The sequence below is a fragment of the Anolis carolinensis genome, chromosome 6 (assembly GCF_035594765.1).
Source record: "Anolis carolinensis isolate JA03-04 chromosome 6, rAnoCar3.1.pri, whole genome shotgun sequence".
Classification (NCBI taxonomy): domain Eukaryota; kingdom Metazoa; phylum Chordata; class Lepidosauria; order Squamata; family Dactyloidae; genus Anolis; species Anolis carolinensis.
Genome location: NC_085846.1, coordinates 26,278,691 through 26,300,572, shown reverse-complemented (window position 1 = coordinate 26,300,572; position 21,882 = coordinate 26,278,691). Strand labels below are relative to the sequence as shown.

Here is a 21,882-nt window from a genome sequence, read left to right as displayed (position 1 = left end):
AGGTGTTCTTTTTTTTTTAGCTGGCCCTGATTGTTTCATGTTTGGAATTTCTGTTTTCTGAGTGTTGTTCTTTATTTATTGTCCTGATTTTAGAGTTTTTTTAAAAAAATACTGGTGGCCAAATTTTGTTAATTTTCATGGTTTCCTCCTTTCTGTTGAAATTGTCCACATGCCTGTGGATTCCAGTGGCTTCTTCTCTGTGTAGTCTGACCTGGTGGTTGTTAGAGTGGTCCAGCATTTCTGTGTTCTCAAATAATATGCTGTGTCCAGGTTGGTTCATCAAGTGCTCTCTGGTCATGAATGAATGAATCGATCAGGACCAGCTAACACATCCCAACAAAGGATTCCCCCAGGCAGTAAGCAGCCAGACCTTGAAGCCAAAAGGCTATTCAGTGCTAACCAAGGTGGCCAATTACAACATTCACACCTGCCTCAAACAGACAAGAGTTGGGTTGTTGTGAGTCTTCCGGGCTGTATGGCCATGTTCTTGAACAGGCATGGGCAAACTTGGGCCCTCCAAGGTGTTTTGGACTGCAACTCCCACAATTCCTAACAGCCTACCGGCAAACTTGGGCCCTCCAAGGTGTTTTGGACTGCAACTCCCACAATTCCTAACAGCCTACCGGCTGTTAGGAATTGTGGGAGTTGCAGTCCAAAACACCTTGGAGGGCCCAAGTTTGCCCATGCCTGTTCTAGAAGCATTATCTCCTGACGTTTTGCCCACATCTATGGCGGTTGGGGAGAAAGACAAGAGCTCTTTTTCCCACCCTGAACATTCCAGTGGGGATATAAACCCCACTTGCCTAGCTTCCAACAGACCTCTCAAACCTCTGCCATAGATGCAGGCGAAAGGCCAGGAGAGAATGCTTCTGGGGCATAGCTATACAGCCCGGAAAACTCACAGTAACCTATTGATTCCGGCCATGGGAGCCTTCGACAACACATTATTTTTGTGTGTGTGTTTTTGTTCAAAAGATGCTGCCTCTCTCCTGCCTGTGTGTAAGCCCCTGCCCCTCCCCTTATGGGGGTGGCCTTCTTTCTTCCCTCACCACGTGGCTTCCTCTTGCAAACATTTTTCACTCATTTTTCCAGGTCGATTTTATTTAGGGGCGGCGCCAAAGGCGGCCTCTAGCCTGCGAGGAGGCGTCCTGTGTGTGGATGCCTGCCTGTGTGTTGGATGTGTGTGTGTGGGTTGAGTGTGACACATGAGTTGCGACTCAAAAGGAGTTGGGGGGCCGCTGGAAGAGAGAGACAGAGAGAGAGCGAGAGAAGGGGAGGGAGGGAGGGAGAAAGAAAGGGAGGAGGGGGAAAATAAGCCATTTTTTCCCCAAGCCCGCCATACCAAGTTGCATCTAAACCCACCACCAGCCTTATTGATTCTGCAAAAACGGAACATTTTCTCCCCCCTCTCTTTCCTCTTAGCTTATCCCCCCTCTCCTTTCCTTCCCACACCCAAAAATAACTGGGCTTTTTCCCCACCACGTTTCCTTATTCACTGGGCCACCGAAATAGAATCAGAAACTTTTTATTATATTTGAAGAATCTGTCCAAAGTTTCCCCGGTGTGTGAGGTTTTTTTTCTCTCTCTCTCCCCCCCTTTCTCTTTCCCTCCCACCTCCCGGGACTTCCTCCCTCCTCCCTCTTTGGACCTACCCAACATTTTGAGCAAAAGGCATCATCCCCAGCCATGAACAAGCTCTACATCGGGAACCTCAACGAGAACGTGACTCCCGCGGATTTGGAGAAAGTCTTCAACGACCACAAGATTTCCTTCTCGGGCCAGTTCCTGGTGAAGTCTGGCTACGCCTTTGTCGATTGCCCAGATGAGCAATGGGCCATGAAAGCCATCGAAACTTTTTCGGGTAAGCCAATGGATTCCCCCATATTTATTTTTTTTCCTTGTTGCCCTTTCCCACTTCTCCCCCTTTTCTGTTATTTTGTATTATTTCTAAGACCCCCCCCCCCCCAAAAAAAAGAGAAGCCCAATCATACACCACTAAGAAAAGCCACCCACCAGGACCCTTGGCTGTTTGGCATTCCTTGTATCTAAGGACTAAAAGCGTGGAAAGATGCCTTCAGCCACACTGCGCCCTGTTGTTTTTTTCTCTACTTCTCTCCAGTGTCATCAATGAAAGTTCACTTTTGATTCATCCCCTCCAAAATGTGGGGTTTTTTTGTGTCTTCAAACCTGCCCCCAGTTTCTTATGCCAACCTGTATTCAGGAACCAAGAAAGGTGTCTTTTTTGCCTTGGTGTAGAGCGTAAGAAACAACTTAATGGGGCCTTCAGAAGTAGTAACTACCAACTTCCATTGGATTTATAAAGAGCTCTGTTGGAAAATTATTATTATTTGTTTCCTCCCCACCCCTAACTGATCCTTCTTGGGAGGACGATACTGCTTTCAGAAACTAAGAAAGTTGTCTTTTCTGCCTTCATGGCTTGGTGTGTAGAGCTTTAATAAACAACTTCATGGGGCCTAGAAGTGCCCATCAGCTTCCATTGGATTTACAAAGAGCTCTGTTGTAAAATTATATTTTTTGTTTCCTCCCCACCCCTAATGGATCTTTATTGGGAGGACATTTTTTTTTTGTTTCCTTCTCACCCCAATGGATTCTTATTGGGAGGACGATCCTGCCTTCAGAAACCAAGAAAGGTAGCATTTCTGCCTTCATGGCTTGGTGTAGAGCATAATAATAAACAATTTAATGGGGCCCAGAGAAGTGCCCACCAACTTCCATTGGATTTACAAAGAATTGCTGTAAAATTATTATTTTTGTTTCCTCCCCACCCTATTGGGAGGACGATCCTGCCTTCAGAAACCAAGGTGTATTTTCTGCTTTCATTGCTTGGTATAGAACAAAATCAACAACTTAATGAGGCCTAGAGAAGTGCCTATCAAATTCCATTGGATTTACAAAGAACCCTGTTGTAATTTTTTTTGTTTTCTCCCCACTCTTAATGGATTTTTTATTGGGAGGACGATCCTGCCTTCAGAAATCAAGAAAGGTGTCTTTCTGCCTTCATGACTTGGTGTAGAGCTTTAATAATCAACTTAATGGGGCCTAGAGAAGTGCCTATCAACTTCCATTGGATTTTACAAAGAGCCCTGTTGTAAAATTATTATTTTTTTTCCTCACCACCCCGAAAGGATCCTTATTGGGAGGAAGATTTGGATGATTTGACCACCACACTTTATACACCAGGCCCTTCCTTCTTTGAAAACAATAATAGTACTGAAATAAGTGCCCCTCCTCAACGAAATGTTGAAAGCGAAGGAACCAAAATGGGTGAAAAAAGAGGCTTTCTTGGCCTCCTTCTCTTCTCTGGAGGCCTCTCCTAGTACCCCTAAAACACACTACAGGCCTGCTTTCACTGGAAATGAAATGAATCAAAGTGAACCTCCCCCACACTAAAGCTCAGGTTGGGTTATTCACTTTGTGTCCCCCGCCCCCTTTCGCACTCTCTTTTTCTTTTGAGGCCATTTGGGATTTTCCATATGTTGAAATGGTCTGATCTTTTGGCCCATAGGGTTGTACGATACTTTGGTGGGGGGTAAGAAGAAAGTATCTTGGGAAAGAGGGGAAATGGGCAGGAAGAAAGAGAGCTGTTGGACTTTGGCCATTTTGATTTCAAACTGGGTTTTCCTGGGGCATGTGATGTGTGCATTAGCGTGAAGGAAGGTCGCCATGCTGCTAAGAGATTGAGAAGAGGCAGATAGGAAACAGTGAACAAGGCTGGGGTTGACTTTTTGCTGAGAACAAACCTCTTGGGTCCTTCTACCCAAATCCAATTCTGGTGAATTTTTCTTTTCCAATTTTAGAACCTTTTATTTTCATGGGATTCCTTTAAAATATGTATGCATATTTCTGAATGTCAAGTAAGTTGAAGTGGAATTAACCAAGCAAGGAGGCCTTGTCATCCATATTTTCTTTCACCATGATGATAAAATAGATCTTCTACCATGTTAACTTGAAATCAACATGTTTGCTAAAAATATGACCTTGCAAAAGCCTCATCCCCTTTGGTTTTACTCCTGTTTTGGTTCATTTTTGGGGAATCCAGTTATATTTTAAGTAAATATCATGGGGGAAAGCAGGCCTTGTGGTTACTGGTAAAATCCACCTCAATTCCACTATAAAGTTGAATTAAATATTAAGAGTGGGGGGCAGTATCTGAGGTCAGCATTGGAAGTTGTGCCCTCATTTCCCTTTGCATGTTTTTTTTTCAAAAATACAATTGTATTTTTAGGGAAAGTGGAGCTGCATGGAAAACAGCTTGAGATTGAACACTCAGTACCTAAAAAGCAAAGGTAACCCAGTCTTTTACTTTCTTTAATTTTGTTAGTATTGAAAGGCAAAAGTTAACAAAAGCAGAAAAAATGTATGCTAAAAATTTCCAAAGTTGGGTGGGTAAATTTCAATTTTCTGAAGGGTGTAATTACATTTTCATTCTCCATTCTAAAAGGAAATTGTTTAGGGCAGGAACTCTGATGGTTAAAATGTCCATTTTCTTTCCATTTAAATTCTTCAAGTTGTTTTTGACACATTAAAGAAAAAATAATAGTGTATTCAGTAACATTTGAAAAGTGGAGGCTTATTGTTTAAATTGTATTGTCACCTAATGTCTAGGTAAAGTCTCCACTTGACAAGATAGTGGTTTTTTTTTGGAAAAAATAATTCCAAGGCTTCTGACTTCTGTTTTAATTTTCTTCCTAAAGTTGAACAGACAAAAAAACTTACTAGCTCAATTTCCAGAAATGAAAATGATGTATGGGCTTTACAGTTGTTGCTTCTCTAAATAGTCTACAACTTTGCACTTTTATGGAGATCTATTTCTTTGATCATGTCTTTGAAGTAGCATTAGTGCATTTAAAACATATCAGGCCCTTTTCTGTAATATTTTGATTATCTAGACTGATTTTGGCACTTTTGGGGTAGAAATGATATTATAAAGAGCTCTGTCATTTAGAAACATTTCATAACTATTCCATGTTTGTATGAAATCTATAAAGCAAATAACATTCACAATACACTTTTTTAAAAAACCAGAAATTAGTGTGAACACTTATTTTCCAAGCACGCATTTCAAAAATAGAAGCAGAGGGGGTGGAGCAAAATGAAATGCCTGTGCCTATAGCTCAATTTCTTATTTTTCTGTGATTGACATAACAACTTCCTTCTCTTTCTTATTAAACCACTTTCTTGGACTTTTAAACTTTGTAGCAGAATGTGCTGATGGAGGAGTATTTTTTTATGACTGGCTTCCTGCAGTTCTCTCTGTGAATTGGAAACCTCCCAAAATCTATTTGATTAATTTATTTTATTGTACTAACAGGCATGGCTTTCTGTAATGAGTGATCAATAGTGCTTGTAACAGTTTTCATAGTGTGGTACATACGTTAGCTGTGGTTTTACATGGCAATTGGGGGAAATGTTATTGGGAAGGCAATTTCAATATGAAACAAAGCATGATAAATATTGGGGTGGGGGGCTGTTGGCTGCAACAGGGTGGAAGGGAGGAGAAAAAGAACTTAACTACTCTGATTTCTCCTTTAGTGCTGCTTTTACAAATCAGTTGTACGTAATGTAAATGATTTGAGAAATTACTGAATTGTGTTTCCCCTTAGACTTTATGTAATGCTAAAAACTCATACAGATTAATTACTAGATGAATGTTGTACTTAAAATACACTATATACTTAATATGTATGTGTATGAGTAAAGAGATCAAACCTTTTAGTAAGGTTTGGCGAAATCAAACAGGTTTCTAGACCTTTAACTATTTGGCATTGTAAGTTTTTAAACACATGCATCTGATGACAAACAAGCCTTTCTTAATAGTCACTGATCATATTTGAGTTTCCAAAGTATTCTTTAATGAAGTAAAATTGATGTGTTTTGATTGTATTTGTAAATTAATTTAGGATAATTTTAACCTTGTGCTTTAGATGTATAATTGCACTTTTGTACATGCCCAAAACAAAAATTACCTTTCTTTTTTTGTTGAAGTAAAAGGGGAAATGCCCAATCTTTCTGGCAGGTTGTTAGAACAAGTAAGAATGGCTTGTTTATCAAGACAGATCACTTTTCCATTGATAAAAAACGGCTTTGCAAAATTGAATTTTTATGGGCTTTGTGTGTGTGTGTTTGTGAATTCTTGCATTGGGACTTGATTTTCCAGTTTGGGGGTAATATATAAAACAGAAACTAGTCATATTTAGACTACCATAGTTTTAATGATTGGTAACTTTGAGAATTGTGTAGCCAGCTTCCAGACCTATAAATACTGCCAGTTTTAAGTAGAGATTTAAAATAAACTTTAGGAAAATGGAAGCTTCTTGTTAATCTGTGTGCTTTCAGGAATTAAAATAATGTAACATCAAATCACATGGTTTGTTTCATTACAAAACTATTTTGCCTTGTTTGTTGATCCCAATTAATTAGAAATTACCTAAAATGTTCATACGTGCTAGTAGATGATTTCATAGGGCTGAGTATCAATTCTGGTGACATTCACATAGCTTGTCTATAATTTATAAACTGTGCTACCTGGCTATTTTCAATATAAATTAAAACAAAGGCAGAATTTACCAGTGATCTCTAGAAAAAATGGATATATATCTTAAAGGTTTATCTCCACCTGAATTGTGAACTATTTCAAATGCCATTATAAATTGGTTTTAATGAATTAGCTATTGTAGACTCCTATAGTAAACATTTGCAACTCAACAAATAAAGGCTGAAACCACAGACCTTGGGTTACTCTTAGTATTTTCTAAATATAGGAAACATACATGTGGATAAATGCATTTTTAGTTTCCTGATTAAAAGAATGAATTGCATACAAATACATGACTTACAGCTCAGCATGGTGTTTATAATGCTTTGGGGGATTGGAAATGCTTTGGGGGGTGGTGGAGTATTTCCATTCCCATCTTAATGTTCTTTCAAAAAGTTCCATTGACTGGAAGGGGACTTACAAGAGAGCTGTAACGTGCAATACAAAAATGTATATAGATTTGTGGGGGAAGGGACAGAGGAAGAGATGCGTGTGTGTGTTTTCAGTTACATGTTCATTGAAAAAAAGAAAATTTTGCCATTTTATTCTTTAAATAGTCAGCAAATTCCTACTGGCGATGGAAAGGGTTAATTAAAACAACCTGGAAGATGTTTTAAGAACTCAAGAATGTTAAGAAATGTTTGGAGGTTAGGGGTGGGGTTGTCTGAGACTGAAAAGATTGAAGTGAATAGAATAGTGGTGTGGGGGAAGAGAAGGACAAATGTGAATGGATGAAAACGAGATGAGGGGAAATTAAGTGAATCTATCAAGCAAATATTCCAAATATGAAGGCTGGAAGTGACTAGTTTAGGGAGAATGAAACTTTAGTACATGAGGAAAAAGTGATTGTGTCTCAGTTGCTAAAAATTCATACGAATGGGAAGATTGCTCTATGACAAATTGTCAACAGGTATACTTCAGAGTTTTGTTACCAACAAAAATAGCACATATAATTATGTGAATTTTCTTTTTTAGTTTGATCATAATTTCAGTAAAATTCTCATAAAATTTGCTCCAGATATCTTAAATCGACAGTACACTAGTTAGTACATGACTTGTATTTTAAGTCTTTCTGTAATCAAAACGTTTAGATACTTGCAATAGAACATGTGAAATCCTATATTGTGTTGAAAATATTTCTGAAAATTGTGTAAGTAAGATTTGCACAACAAGTAGATACCTGCGCAGTTCTGTATATATCTATTCCTTGGTAAATATCTATGGTCATAGTCTAAAGATTTTTTAAAAACCTAGATTTTCCCTCTTCAGAATACTGTCTAGTTCTCAACACAAATTACTATTCACTTGTTTGCCACACTGCCAACAATAAAAGATGGAGTTTTTAAACCATGCTTGATGCATCTACTTACACACGTTAAATGCTGGTTTTTGTAATGGTTCTGTTTTGCCATGTGCATTGTTCATTGGTGGATCTTCCTGTTTGGTATTGCATCATTTTGTATGCAGACAACAAAAGCTTGTCCCCTGAAGTGTTTTAGGATATGATAGTAGATTCAGTAAAAGCAGAAAATACTATACAGAACCAAAGAACCTCCCTGTTGCGTCTGGTCTATGAACCATAGAGATGGCAGAGAGTTTGGGACAAATAGCTGACCATAAAAGAAAAGAGTCTAAGAATGGGCGAAGGAATCAAAGATTTTCCAGAAACCAAGTTTTTAGTGTGAAAATGTAGTTCCTAAATTTTGACATGGATAATCCCATGGGTTTGCATGCCTTACTTCAGTGGTAGATATATTTGAGCACTTGGCATACAGGAAATCTCATGAACTGGAGAAGGCATGTTCACTTTTAATGTAGAAACAATCCCATTGGGCAAATCTGAATATATTGGAGGTAATATATTTATAGTAAAAAAAAAATGTAGATAGGCATGTGAAATACATTTCTGCTTAAAATATCAGTTCTAGTTGGTCTATGGGGCTTACTCTCAAGTAAATTCACTTAGAGTAAAAGTTTGAGTTACAGTTCCAAGCACCTGTTTAGTTCCTATCAGCAAAACCTGACAAAGGAATGAAATAAAGTGAACAGTTATATGCAATGTACGTCTTTCAGTTTTAGCTCTGGTTAAAAAAAATAAAGAAAATGTGTTCACTACTGAAAAGAAGAGAAAACATTTTAGGAAAATGAAGAAGCACCATTGGTGTTTGGTTTAAATTAGTAAGGAAACAAATTTACAAGGACAAACTTCTTTTATTCCTCAAAAAAGGAGAGTTGAATATGTCATTTCGCTCAAAGTACCTTAGAAATATTGATGTTTTCCAGAATTGTACTAGCAAGTATTTGGTAAAGTTTGGAAAACAAGAAAGTCCCTGGAAAAAATAACACAACTTCATCTTTTGAACTACCAAAGCATTTAAAAAACACACATACACACACAGAACGAACCTCCAGCCCTTTTATAGACGGTGCTATTAGTAGCTAATAACTAGCCTCCTGAGATCCTTCCTGACTTTATGAATGGAATGTCTTTCCCTTGGTGATGCCATGAAATGCTTCTTAAGCTTTTACTGTCTGCCTCCTTATCTACAAGGAAAGACTGCCAAACATAGTAAAATTCCGAGTAAACATGCATAAGATTATATTCCAAAGTTTTTAAAGTTATTACTTGATTATGCTCGTTATTTAAAAAAAAAACATGTGAAAGGGTAATGGAAGAACATTTTTTCTAGAAGAGAAACAACATTAGCAAGTTTTAGAAGTGATGGTGCTAATAAGTAAAGTCTGGAGAATCTTTCACCTTCCAGATGTTTTGTTTGAACTACAGCTCCCATAATGCCTTAACATGGCTGCATTACCTTGAGTCTTTTGAAGTTGGATGCTCAGTAGTTACGGTTTTACATACTTGCTCTAAGCTCTCCTAAAATGGCAAATAAAATGGAGAAAGGATCATTTAAAAAAGAAATGTGAACCTAGTATTTGTGAAAAGAAACTTGACCATTTGAGACTAGATCTGAGGTCAGTCCTGCCTAGAATAGATTCACTTAAATCAATAGTACTAATTATTGTTCATGGACATATTCTAATTCCATTCAATAGCTTAACATAATCCTCATTTGTAATATGTGTGAGTATGTGCCTTCAAGTCACCTGTCAACTTATTATGATCCCATGAATTTCGTGGAGTTTTCTTAGGTAAGGCATACTCAGAGGTGGTTTTGTCAGGTTCTTCTTCTGAAATATAGCCTATAGCACCAAATGTTCATCGGCAGTCTTCTATCCAAATACTCACCAGATCTCATCCTGCACCAGTTCCAAAATTAGCTGAAATCTGGTGCTGTTGGCATATTCAGGTGAATATTACATATTAGGAATGGATTTATGTTGCCTTGTTTGTACATTGCCAGTGATGTTTTCAATTAGCTAGCAGTGTGACTGGTACACAGGTATAGCATATTAATATCATTTTAATAGCCATGGCTCTGTTTTTTGGAATCCAGTGATCTATACTTTGGCGTGAAACTTTGAAAGAATTCTAGAGGGGCTAAGACAGTGTCTACAACACACAGTTTTGTACAGTTTGGAGAACTATAGTGCTAAAGCTCTGTAGCAGACAATTGTATAGGGTTTCTTCAGTTCTAAGACACACCCAAATTTTACCATCTATACACACACAATATAGATATAGATATATAGATACACACACACACACACGTAGGTGTGTGTATATATCTATATATCGGTGGTACTGAAATTAGTGTGTTTTAGAATTGATGGAATCTTAGAATCATAGAAATACAGTATTTTGTCAAACTAAAAAAAAAATCACAGGATTCCACAAGATAGATCCATGACGGATAAAGTGATTTCGAACTGGTATAACTATGTATTGTAAATGCACTCTAGGATACAATATGCTGAATCTATGGCAGAAAAGGAGATTCTTCCTCTCCAGATGAAATAAGCAGAGCTGTTAAAGCCAGGAATCCAATATCTTGTTTCAGGTTTTAGCCAAAGCAGTGTTTTTTGAACAGTTGATTCTCATCATGTCATGTAACAATGCTTTTGAAAGTCTCTTCAGTTTCAAAAGTGATTTATTGTGCAGTGAGTGGGGTGGTTCTTTCAGAAATCTGAGCTCAAATCTTCTTTTGGCTGTATGACACTTTTTGCTGTAGGTATAGTCTGTAATTGAGGACCTCTGGTGTTGAAGGGTTGATTATTTTGGAATTGGGTTGTTTAGTTTTCCCCCCCTTGATGTGCATCTTCAGTGTGGTATCCATGGGCTTAAATAAGAATGCTCTTTGGTGTTGCTTTGTCCCGGTTCTGACTTCTGCTTATCCTGTCCTTGGGTTTCATAGCTCAAGAAGAGTGTGATTTGCCCAAAGTCATCCAGTGGGTTTCTATGTCTGAGCAGGGATTTGAACTCTGGTCTCTCAGAGTCCTAGTCCAATACTTAAACCAATCACCCTGGCTCTGCCTTTCTCAGGTTTAAACAAGACACACTGCTTCTCCAACATGTTGTAAATTGTAAAGGTTGAAAGTTGTGAAAGGAAGGTGCTATAAGACATACATTCTCCGAAACAGTCCACAGTGTTTTGTTTTTTTCTAAAGTACTATCTGAACTTCAATGTTTCTTCTTAATATTTTGAGTATCCGTGGGACCTCCAGCACAACTCTATGGTATTATTGGGGCATAAGTCCTCCATTTCAACAAAGTTTGCTGTTATCTGCAGTTTTGTGTATTTATGTGAAGTCTGGGAACATTATATCCCCATATAGGGAGATGTAGTGTATTTTTTATCAATATTTGGACATTGTTTTGGTAATTGTCTGTGGACTACTTCGAGAAAGGTAGGCAACTTTTTTCATATCTAGATTCACCAATGTGCTCTAAATATAAATGATCAGTACCCTGTTAAAGCCAGTTCTTTTATCTTATTAGGGATCATACTGTCATGCAGGTTTTATAAGAAATCTCTTTGACTGGTCATGCCCCAAACCCCTCTGCTTCCATGTATACTGTATGTCTCAAGTTTACACATTATGCAGCTGCCCTACACATCCTATGCCCCATTCCTCTTGGATTTAGCTGCTAAGTAACTGTCTTAGAAACATGGATCATTAGAACATATGTGTTAATGTCAATGTGTTGGGCAAAATGACTTCTTTGGTTGACCTAGGTAGGAATGCTGAGTTTCTGTTGTAATTTTGATGATGATGATAATGTATTTGGAGGAGTTGTATAGATGTTTGTTTGTATATATGCACATACTTCCTCTGCCTTTCCCCTAGCTCTAGCACACATGGCAGTTTAGTGAAGTTAAAAACAGCTAAAAATAATAAGTGATAGCTAAAATATAATTGAACTATCAACAGAATTAAAAGCAGTTAAAAGCATTCTCAGTAAAAACATCCAACAACGAATATGGACACCATAGCACATTATTAAATGTTGACTTTTGAAAAATCTTGTGGGAGATGTTAGTGGCTTTCAGTTTCAGGGGACTTTCAGTTGTATTTAATATTGGATTCTATCCATGGTTTTATCCAAGGTATGCTAACATTTAGGGGTTTTCTCTTGCATGGTGTGAAAGTTACCATTCCAGTGGGCTGCCTGGAAATATCTTTAAGGAATATCAGTTTCTTAAAGACTTCAGGCATCCTTAAAATTGAGCTTGGAAAAGTTACCTTTTGAACTGCAACTCTCAACATCCTCCAGTTGGCATGACATCTGTAATGACCGAGGGAGTCTGATTGACCAAAGGTTACCAGGAATTCTACTCCAGAAAGTAACTTTTCTAAGAAACACCCATGACTCTTGATTAATTGGGATACAAGTGTCCCAGAATTTGGGTGGTACAATCCAGTTAAGAAGATTTTAGTTTAATATTAGATTGGAATTGAGGTTATGTTCAATTGGTTTCTCTCCACCTAAGGAAACCTCTTTGACAAGCTTTTGTCAGTGGAATGATGAAAGAATCAATTTTTGGGAGAGGCTGGGTGATTCCCTCACTGGAGCCCACCCTTCCCACATTCCACTGTAGATTGGTTCTGGAAGGTGTGAGGAGTCTTCAGACCACATGCAGTCAGGAGGGACATGGCTGAAAATCGCTCTCTGTTCAGCTCATGGAAGGCATCACTAAATAGAAGAGCATTCTGCTAGCAAAATCACCCCAATAGTATACAATCCTCTATTTATTACTTTTGCAAGGAGCGGGAACAGTCCAAAAGAAACTAGGTGTACACATGCATATTTAAATCTCTGGGATTTAAGACCACAGTTTCACTGCTGATCCCATTTGTTTCTTTCAAATTTAAGCATGCCTTTAGCTCCTCTGGACTAAGCAAAGATTCACAGGAATATTGTGTTAAAGTCTGAGGACATACCTCACAGTTTTCAGTGGTGTTTTCCTCCAGTTTTCCAGCTGAAGCAGTATTACGCATGACATTTTTGTCCCCTGCAAACGTTAGAAAATAGGTTGAATTAAGACATGTTTTGTCATGACCAAGCTTTCTGTTAAAACTGTCATAAGCCATGTGCAGAATCTACTAGCTGACTTTGGGCAGGGACATACGCTTCTGTAAATCCACATATGGTTGACTGAAAGCTAGTATGATACAGAGCCTTTTGAGAAAGCGTGAGTCAGTTTTTTTTGTTTCTAGTGTCGTCTTGTGCAATCGCTATTTCACATTCTCATTTCCCAATTCATAATATAAAAACAATCCTGACATTATGAGAACATGTGAAATAGTAAAAAAAAAATACTACCTAGGTGTAGCATAGTGGCCAAATGACTATTTTTTGCATAAGAAAGTGCCCAGTTCATACCTTTTAGGCTGTATTCCTCTCCATCTCCTTAGTTTACCCATCTGCACCTTGTGAGGGGATAATACTCTGATTTACCTTATGAGAAATGGTGATCTTCAGGACCCGAAGCTGAGGCTGGCTTTTCTGTCTGCTGCTCCTGGAATAACCAACCCCTTCACACCATCATTTGTTGACTTCCAAGCTTTTGTTCAGGGGCCCTTAATTATCATGGTACTGATTCCTCAGGAAATGTATAACTCTTATTGAAGCAGTTACTCTAGTTATCAGTTTGTTTCTAGACAATGTATGTAGCCCTATATAGGTTGGGACCAGACGTTTTGAGAGAAGTGCCCCAGAATTGGGACCCATCTATGGGTTTTTGAGGAGGACTTTGTTCACTCCCCTCACCACAACAGTCACAGGTGGTGAGGGCATGGAAAAGAGACTTCTTGATGTTTTTCTCCCAGATTGTGGAATTCCCTCCTGCGGGAAGCTTGATTGGCTCAATGTCTGCTCCTTTATGCTACTAGGTGATGACCTCACTATTTACCAGGCTCTTGGAGTAGTAACCATTCCAAAAGGCCTTTTTATTGGAGTGTACCTTTTTTTATAATCATCATTGTATTTTAAATGCATTTAAACACTTTTGATATTATTGTGATTATTTAATTGATTTTCAAACATTTTTACTACCCATTGTTTTAACTGTACAGTAACACCCCCATAAATACAGAACCCAGTTTTTCACTGACCTGCGCCTGTATGTTGCCCTTGGAAGTTACCGTAGAGTAAACCTGCAGGACCTAGAGAATTCCTATGTTTTCCAAGGTGTCTCTGTGGTATTTTGGGGCTTTAAGTCTGGCAATTTGGTTATATCTGTGGTTTCAGATTACCCAGATCCAGCCAGGAACATATCTTACTGAATTTTTAAAAACTCAAATTGTGAGCTGCCTTGGTGCCATACTGGGAGAAATACAGGATATAAATTAAATATCCATTTTCTTTGACTGCCACAAACTGCATTTTATGGAATTCTGGGATTTTTTTTATTTTTGTGAGGATCTAAATTTCCTGTCTGAGAATTCTAATACCCACCTCTAAACTGCAAACTCCAGGATTCCTCCGGAATCATAGTACAGGGTGTTTGAAAAAGAACTCCCTAGTTTTAAGTATAAACACATTAAAACTAGGGAGTTCTTTTTCAAACACCCTGTACTATATTTGTGTTGTGTAAAAGGGATGCCAGATTTCTGTAACTGTTGGCTTGTGTTAATATGATTTAAATCAAAATGTATTTTATTATAGTCAGCTCTCCACATTCAGTGGGGTTGGGGTACAGAATCCCCATGAAAGAAAAAAATTGTGAATAAAGAAATTTCTATTTTATTTAAGAGAACACCCCTCTAGAGATTTCTAGGTTTTTCAGCACAACTCTATGGTCAACTTCTGCTGGAATCTGACCTTATTAAAGATTTATAGACCAGAGTTTCTCAAACCGTGCTCCTCCAGATGTTTTGGACATCAGCTCCCACCATTCCTAACAGCTGGTAAATTGGCTGTGATTTCTGGGAGCTGAAGTCCAAAACACTTGGAGGAGCACAGTTTGAGAAACTGTTGCAGACAGTTGTTATCCCTAGAAATCTCACAGTGGTATCAAACTTGTGATCCTCCAGGTGTTTTGGACTTCAACTCCTAGAATTCCTTACCATTGGACAAGTTGACTAGGGCTTCTGGCAGTTGGAGGCCCAAACACTTGGAAGGCCATAAATTTGACACCTTTGCTAGCATGATTGGAGGAAATTGACCATAGATTCACACAGGATGACCTAGACGTTCCCAAAGAGAATATTTTTTTTACCAAATCCATAAATAATAATAGAATCATAAGAGTTGGAAAAGACCTCATGGGCCATCCAACCCAATCCCCTGCTGAGAAGCAATTCCTCAAAAATCAAAACTGCAAATGCTGAGGGACGACTGTATATATTTGTTTGCCTGTCAGCTTCCCTATCTTTTACCTTCGTTAGTATTGCACCAAGAGCCAGTGTATGTGTAGTATAGTGGTTTGAGCCTTGTCCTACAATTCTGGAGACCATGGACTGAATCTCCTCTTGACTGTGGAAATCAACTGGGTAAGTCACACACTCTCAGTCTTGGAAGAATGCAAGGGCAACCGTTCCTGAATAATTATTTTAAGAAAACCCCAGAAAGGTTTGCTTTATGGTCACCATAAGTTCAAGTATTTTTTAAGGTCCACAACAACAGTAGCAAAGTATTTCACCTACTGCTGTCATGTGGAACCCTGTGAATTTTGTCCTCAGACTGAAAGAGATTCCCTATTTCTTCCTTATGGGCTATTACAAGAAATCTGGTACAATAAAGCAGGGTTGGATGGAAATATATTCCCTAACCTGTAGTTCTTTTTGATTCAATCTCAAATCTTTTAATTTTAGCGGAAAGGAAATCAGTTTGTTGATGATTCAGGAGGCCATGACATGATCCCAATCTCTCTGTAAAGCACACAAGTCCAGTTTATGATTCATTTTCTTAGTGGTTTCCAGTCTACAAATTGCTTTACATTTTCTTTTTGTCTCCGGCTAAATATACAAGCTTATAGCTTTTGACCCCAGAGCAATTCATCAAGAGCAACTGCCACTGTGGTTCTGTCACAGCATTGCAGCTCCCATTTTGTGCACAGAAATATCATTTCAAAGGGTGCGTTGCTTAAAATAAAAATTCCAAGGGCTTAAACCTTTGGTGCTGTGTCTAGGTATAAAACATTAGCAACATGAAATAGCCCTGTGACACCTTTAAGAATGAGTGGCTGGTTGTTTTTGCTATATCAAAACTAATGAAAGCACAAGAGTTTGCTCTAAAGTATTATTCCTGAATAATTAATATTGGCCAAGAGAGGGGTTTAAGAAATTGCACCTGAATCCTGATTACTTTCTCCATGACTCATAGGAAAAGATTTGGGGAAGTGCAGAGAATCTCACCCGTTGTGATACTAGACCTTTAGCTAGTGTTCCTTAAGTGCACTGGGCCCTTAAGGTGATGGTTCTAGTGGTGGCGGCATTAATGCACCAGGGTTCCACCATGCAATAAAAAAGAGATCTTATGAATAATAGAACCCAGCATTTATCCGTATTTTGTGGTAGCTGAGGTTTAGATGGTATACATTTCAGGACTGGTTGAATCAGCACTTAGGGAAGTGCCAGGGAGAATCTTGTAATATGAATTCTCTTATTCTAGTAGAAAACAGAGTGTACAATGTCCCTCCTTGCTGTGTGGCAGAACATTTGTTTATGAATATTAAGGCCAGGAGGAGGAAAGAAAACAGAAATGGAAAACTTCGAAAAGTAAAATAGGGATGTGAAAGTCTGTCATTTTGTTTTTGTTGTTTTTCTCCCATCAACATTCGTTGTCCCATCCAACTCCTATATTGAGTTTCTTTCTGTTTGGAATTTGTTCATGGTTTGGTACACATTTCCCCCAAAAGAGAGATTTTAATACAGTTTTTATCATATCATATTTTTAGACATTTCCTTGATAGTCTAAAATATACTTGTGCACATTTTCCAAATATATGTGGTTTTTGGCTGTGTGACTTTTACTTATGCATAATTTTTTAAAGTATAGCGAGACAAAAAGTAATCTGCTATTTTCAGTTTTCTCCTTCCTGATGTTGGGAAACTTATATTTTTGTATATTAATAGCGCTGTTAGTTAGTTAGTAAATTCTCTAAAATTTTGGTTATTAGGTTTTCCTCCATATGGATCATACCAGGAAAAAAGAAAGTAGAAGAAAAAGATAAGGAACACGATTGGGAAACAGTGGGAAAAATTGCAATGTCTGGACAAGTGATCCAACAGCGGGCAGGCAACAAAGTAGAGATCAGGTAGTCTGAAGCAAAGCTAAGAACACTTACTTTTGTAGAATGGCATCTTCCAAGAAACCTGCTGTCAGTATAGGGCTGTACTGAGTCAGAGATTCTGAAAGTTATTATCACAAGAAGGTTTCTTGATGTGCCTGTATTTATAGACTTGTACATACATATACTTACATGCATATAATTATAATTTTAAAGCACATACTATGCTAAGCATGAACAATCTGTAGCCCTCCAGATGTTCTGTGCAACACCCCTCATCTTCCTTCATGTTAGCTAGGGCTGATAGGACTTGCAGTTCAATAAGAATTGGAAGGCCACAGATTTTCTACATCTGCATAAAAGTTTGGCTTGTAATTATAATGCTCAGATATTTAATTGCTGACTTTGCACTAGCCAGTGTCTGAGATCTTTATTGTAGAGTTTTAGACATGATTTGGCTGACATCCTATTGGAGATGTATACAGGCATAAGTTAATCTTATGCCTGCGTATATCTACTTTTAGTCACTAGGCAGGCTGATATGCCCTTTCTCTCTCTGTAGCAATCAAAGCCATCCCCAATCTACTGCAGACCTCCTGAAGTCTCACCTTCCCATATCCATTCTGTGCCTGGTAAAGAATGAGGGCATTGCAGAGCCATTTGTCTATCTCACCGTAGTTCACATGTCAAACACAAGTCCTGTTGGCTGAATCCAGCCCTCCACATAATTTTGTGTGGCCCATGAAACTTTCAGTGTCATGGAAACATACTTACATCCATACAGTCTTAAAATAATGATCATCCCTTTGAAGGCAACTATAATGCTGGTGTAGTCTTCAGTGAATACGGGTTTAACATCTTTGCTGTAGTCAGACATTTAATGATTGCATCAACTGCTATGATCTTTGGAGGACCCCTGCAATGTTCAGTTGATGATGTGATTACTTTGCACCTTACTATGGGGACATAGCCAGGCAGTTCTGCAGTTCCCGCTGCTTTCAACCAGGCACAAAATGGATGTATGACAAGTCTGGGACTAATACATGTCTTAACATAGCAATACTGTAGTTCCATTCGTAGCACTACTAGACTATGAAGAGCCATCTGGGATTGTGGCCTTTGTGTGGAGAATGTCTGAGGTATAATCTTTGTTAAAATGAGATCCTAGCAATCTCCCATGAGTCTGGGTAGACCAGTGATTCCCAAAGTGGGCGCTACCTCCCCCTGGTGGGTGCTGTAGTGATTCAGGGGGGCGGTGATGGTACCTGTTAGGAGATGGGGGCAGGGCCAGGGGAGGGGAGGGGCCTCTTCCTAAGTGCTGGAAACAGGGCTGAGCACTTGAGGCGCCTGTTAGGACACAGGGGGCGGAGATAGAGAAGTGGGCATGGCTTCTTCCCAAGAGCCCGAGACAGGGCTGAGAATCTATACCTCTCCTGAGAGGCCTTTTAGGACTAAAGGACGGGGCTAGGGGTGGGGGTGGGGCGTCTTCCCAAGAGGGGGAGACAGGGCTGAGCCTCTGTATACCTCCCCTGAGGCGCTTGTTAGAACACGGGGGCGGGGTATAAAGATTCAGCCCCGTCAGGCACTTGGGAAGAGGCCCCGCCCCTGCTCTAGCCTCGCCCCCTATGTCCTTTCAGGGATAGAAGCTCAGCCCTGCCTCAGAGCTCGTAACTCCGCCCATCCCAGTCCTGGCTGCCCATTTTGGACTAGGGGAGAGGCTCAGCCCCGCCCTCTTGAGCAGGAGCCACGCCCACCCGTCTAATCCATGCCCCCTTTCTGGAAAGGGGTTGGTAGGCCAAATAAGTTTGGGAACCACTGGGGTAGACAATACAAGTTTGAGTGGTCTGATGGTCTAACATGGGATGAGAACTCTTCCTATGGTATGTCCCTATTGTTCAGGATCCTGGCTTGGGATGTTGAGAAATTGAACTAGAAATGTGAGTTTCTCTGTTGTTTGTGGAACAATGGCTAGACTGTGGCTGTCATTGAGATAGGTTTGTAAATGCTTTGGTTAAATGTTTTTTTAAAAAACTTTGGAAGGCATGCTGACCCAGTGTACTAAGAGTTGAGCCATAGTTTCCACATATGAACGAATCTTCTCTGTATGTAGGACTAGAGAGAGCACCAGAAGTTATAAAGGGGAGGTGTATGCTGGCAATCATGCACAGGCCATGTGATAGGGAGCTAATCCCCACTCCACAGTGCATGCCTTCTATGTATTTTACAAGCATGCCCTGTGCACTTTTTAGTAGCAGAAAAACCTTGTGGCATCTGACTATAGGTCTATGGGTGCTTGGATTCCCAGATCTGTTACCAAGCACTATGCTGTTTGGAGCTTCAACAACTTCTGGAAACACTGAGTTTAGTAATCACTAGATCTGTGCAGACACTTTGCTTTATACACTATTTCCTAAGATCCCTCCAATAAGTCCAGATCATTCAAGCAGAACATGAAGACAACACACCATTTGTTTCCTGTAATTGGCATTCAGTAGTAGTACAGTAGAGTCTCACTTATCCAACACTCACTTATCCAACGTTCTGGATTATCCAATGCATTTTTGTAGTCAATGTTTTCAAAACATCATGATATTTTGGTGCTAAATTTGTAAATACAGTAATTACTACATAGCATTACTGCATATTGAACTACTTTTTCTGTCAAATTTGTTGTATAACATGATGTTTTGGTGCTTAATTTGTAAAATCATAACCTAATTTGATGTTTAATAGGCTTTCCCTTAATCCCTCCTTATTATCCAATGTTCTGCCGGCCCGTTTATGTTGAATAAGTGACACCCTACTGTATATCCTCCCAAGATAGAGAAAGAATGGGAATTGTGTAACCCTGCTGATGTTGTTTAACTGCAGTTCCCATCAGGTCTAGCCAGCATAACCAATGGAGAAGATTGTTGGGAGTTGTCGTTACACATGTTGCAGGCCTTGCAATTTTTGCCCTTTAAAAAGAGGTTCAATTTAGATTAATTTCAGATATCTCTTGATAGACTTTTCAGTCATGAATTCTTCTGTTTTTAAGATTAATTAGATATTAACAAAAAGAACTATATTAACACATGAGAAGAGCATGTTAGCTTTATCAGTTCCCCTTAACCCCCATTGTGATTTTATTCACACATAGATTCACAGCAAGAAATTCTATCTCTGCAAGAAAAAAAATCCTGAAAAATAAAGAGTTTTAGTTACACTGTCCTCTTAAAACTCTTATCTACAAATGTAAAGAGCCAGGAGAGAAGGGCTTGTGCACACTCCTCCTTACATGTTGATTTTAATTCTTTTTATGAGTACTTGAAATAGGGCTTTAGTCAGTGGCTTATCCCACATCTTGTTGCAGTGAATTCCATAAATTGGTTATGCATTGTGTAGAGCTGACAGTTTCATTGGGTAGTATCAAGTTCACCAAACCCCAATGTATGTGTGACAGATGTATTTGTGAGTGTGATGAGCGAATGGGCTATAATTTATTTGTGGAACACAAGAGTCTTATGCTAAAATCAGTTAAAGGAGGGATTGGCAGCTTCCTAGGGGAGGGCTGGCTGCATGGAACACATCTCAGTAGCCATCAATACTGTGGATCCTGCTTTGAAATCTGTTGACAACCATTGGGGTTCCTACTGTTGCCACGGATTGTGGTTCACAGTTGCTGCTGATACACAATAGCTCCTTATAGTAGAGGAAGGTGTCAGGGCACAGTTGTTTTGTGGCTTTGCAGGATAAAGAAGTAAGGCTCACAAGTGGGTGTGAGTGACATTGCTAAACATCTTCTGTGGCATGGTTCTATTGGTAGTGGCACCTATGTTTTGATAGAGACAAATAGGTACAGCAAAAAATAAAGTTGAGTATGGGGCATGTCAGGCAGCAAGGCTGAAGATGATTTCTGCTTGAGACTCAGAATGGCTACTAGTAAAGGTAAAGAACACTGAAGTAGATAGACCAAACTTTGTTTCTTTATTGAATTCGTATGTCACTTTTCTCCTGTATGTCCATCTAGTTATGACTTGGTGTAAGACAGTGTTACATGTAACTACTTGTCTGAGGTAATCTAGGATTCAAGGCAGGTGACTAAAAAATTAACAAAGAAGGGATGGATCTCTCACTCATTATTTCATGAACAGCACTGATAACCAAACAAGCTGGTAAAATCTGAAAAACCTGTTTTGTCCTTTCTCTATTGGCTACAAGCTGTTTATTCTTTTTATTAGCCTACTTAGAAGCCCACTGGCCTCTGTTTTTCCCTCTTGGCTTTGGAGAATGGAACATCCTTTCTTGTGCAATTCCTGTTAAGTACAATGATGTAGTAAAATGGTGTCCCTTATATTGTTGGCCCACTGTATCCACAGATCTTGTATGTAAAAATGTAATCATACATGGCTTGAAAATATACGCACAACCCCCCATCCCCTGCCCCAAAAAAAAAATCCCAGAAAGCAAAACATACTTTTACCACTTTATGTAAGGTACACCATTTTACTATGCCATTGTATAATAATGGGATTTGAGTACCCATGAAATTTGGTATTTGCAAACAATTTTGGAACCAAACACCAGTGGAAATGAAGGGCTGTTGTTTGGAAATTTTGAGGGGCAATATTTTCAAGCTATGGATTTTTTTTTTTAGATTTTACTTGTTATTTATTGTCTATATATCTGCCTTTATCTCAAAGTAAGTGA

At 38.9% G+C, this 21,882-nt stretch overlaps 1 protein-coding gene across 2 annotated transcripts in view; it reads left to right on the top strand.

The window, feature by feature from the left end:
- The first annotated feature begins 1,142 nt into the window (after positions 1-1,142).
- igf2bp1 (insulin like growth factor 2 mRNA binding protein 1) overlaps positions 1,143-21,882 on the top strand; it is a 94,309-nt gene continuing 73,569 nt past the window's right edge. The window contains exons 1-2 of one of the 2 annotated variants that reach the window (XM_008113503.3): positions 1,143-1,861; positions 4,247-4,307. In XM_008113503.3, coding sequence (XP_008111710.1) covers positions 1,687-1,861; positions 4,247-4,307 — 236 coding nt within the window. In that variant the 5' untranslated portion in view covers positions 1,143-1,686. Of the gene's footprint in view, positions 1,862-3,773; positions 3,794-4,246; positions 4,308-21,882 lie in introns of those variants that run through there. The other variant, XM_062958171.1, reaches the window with a different exon arrangement.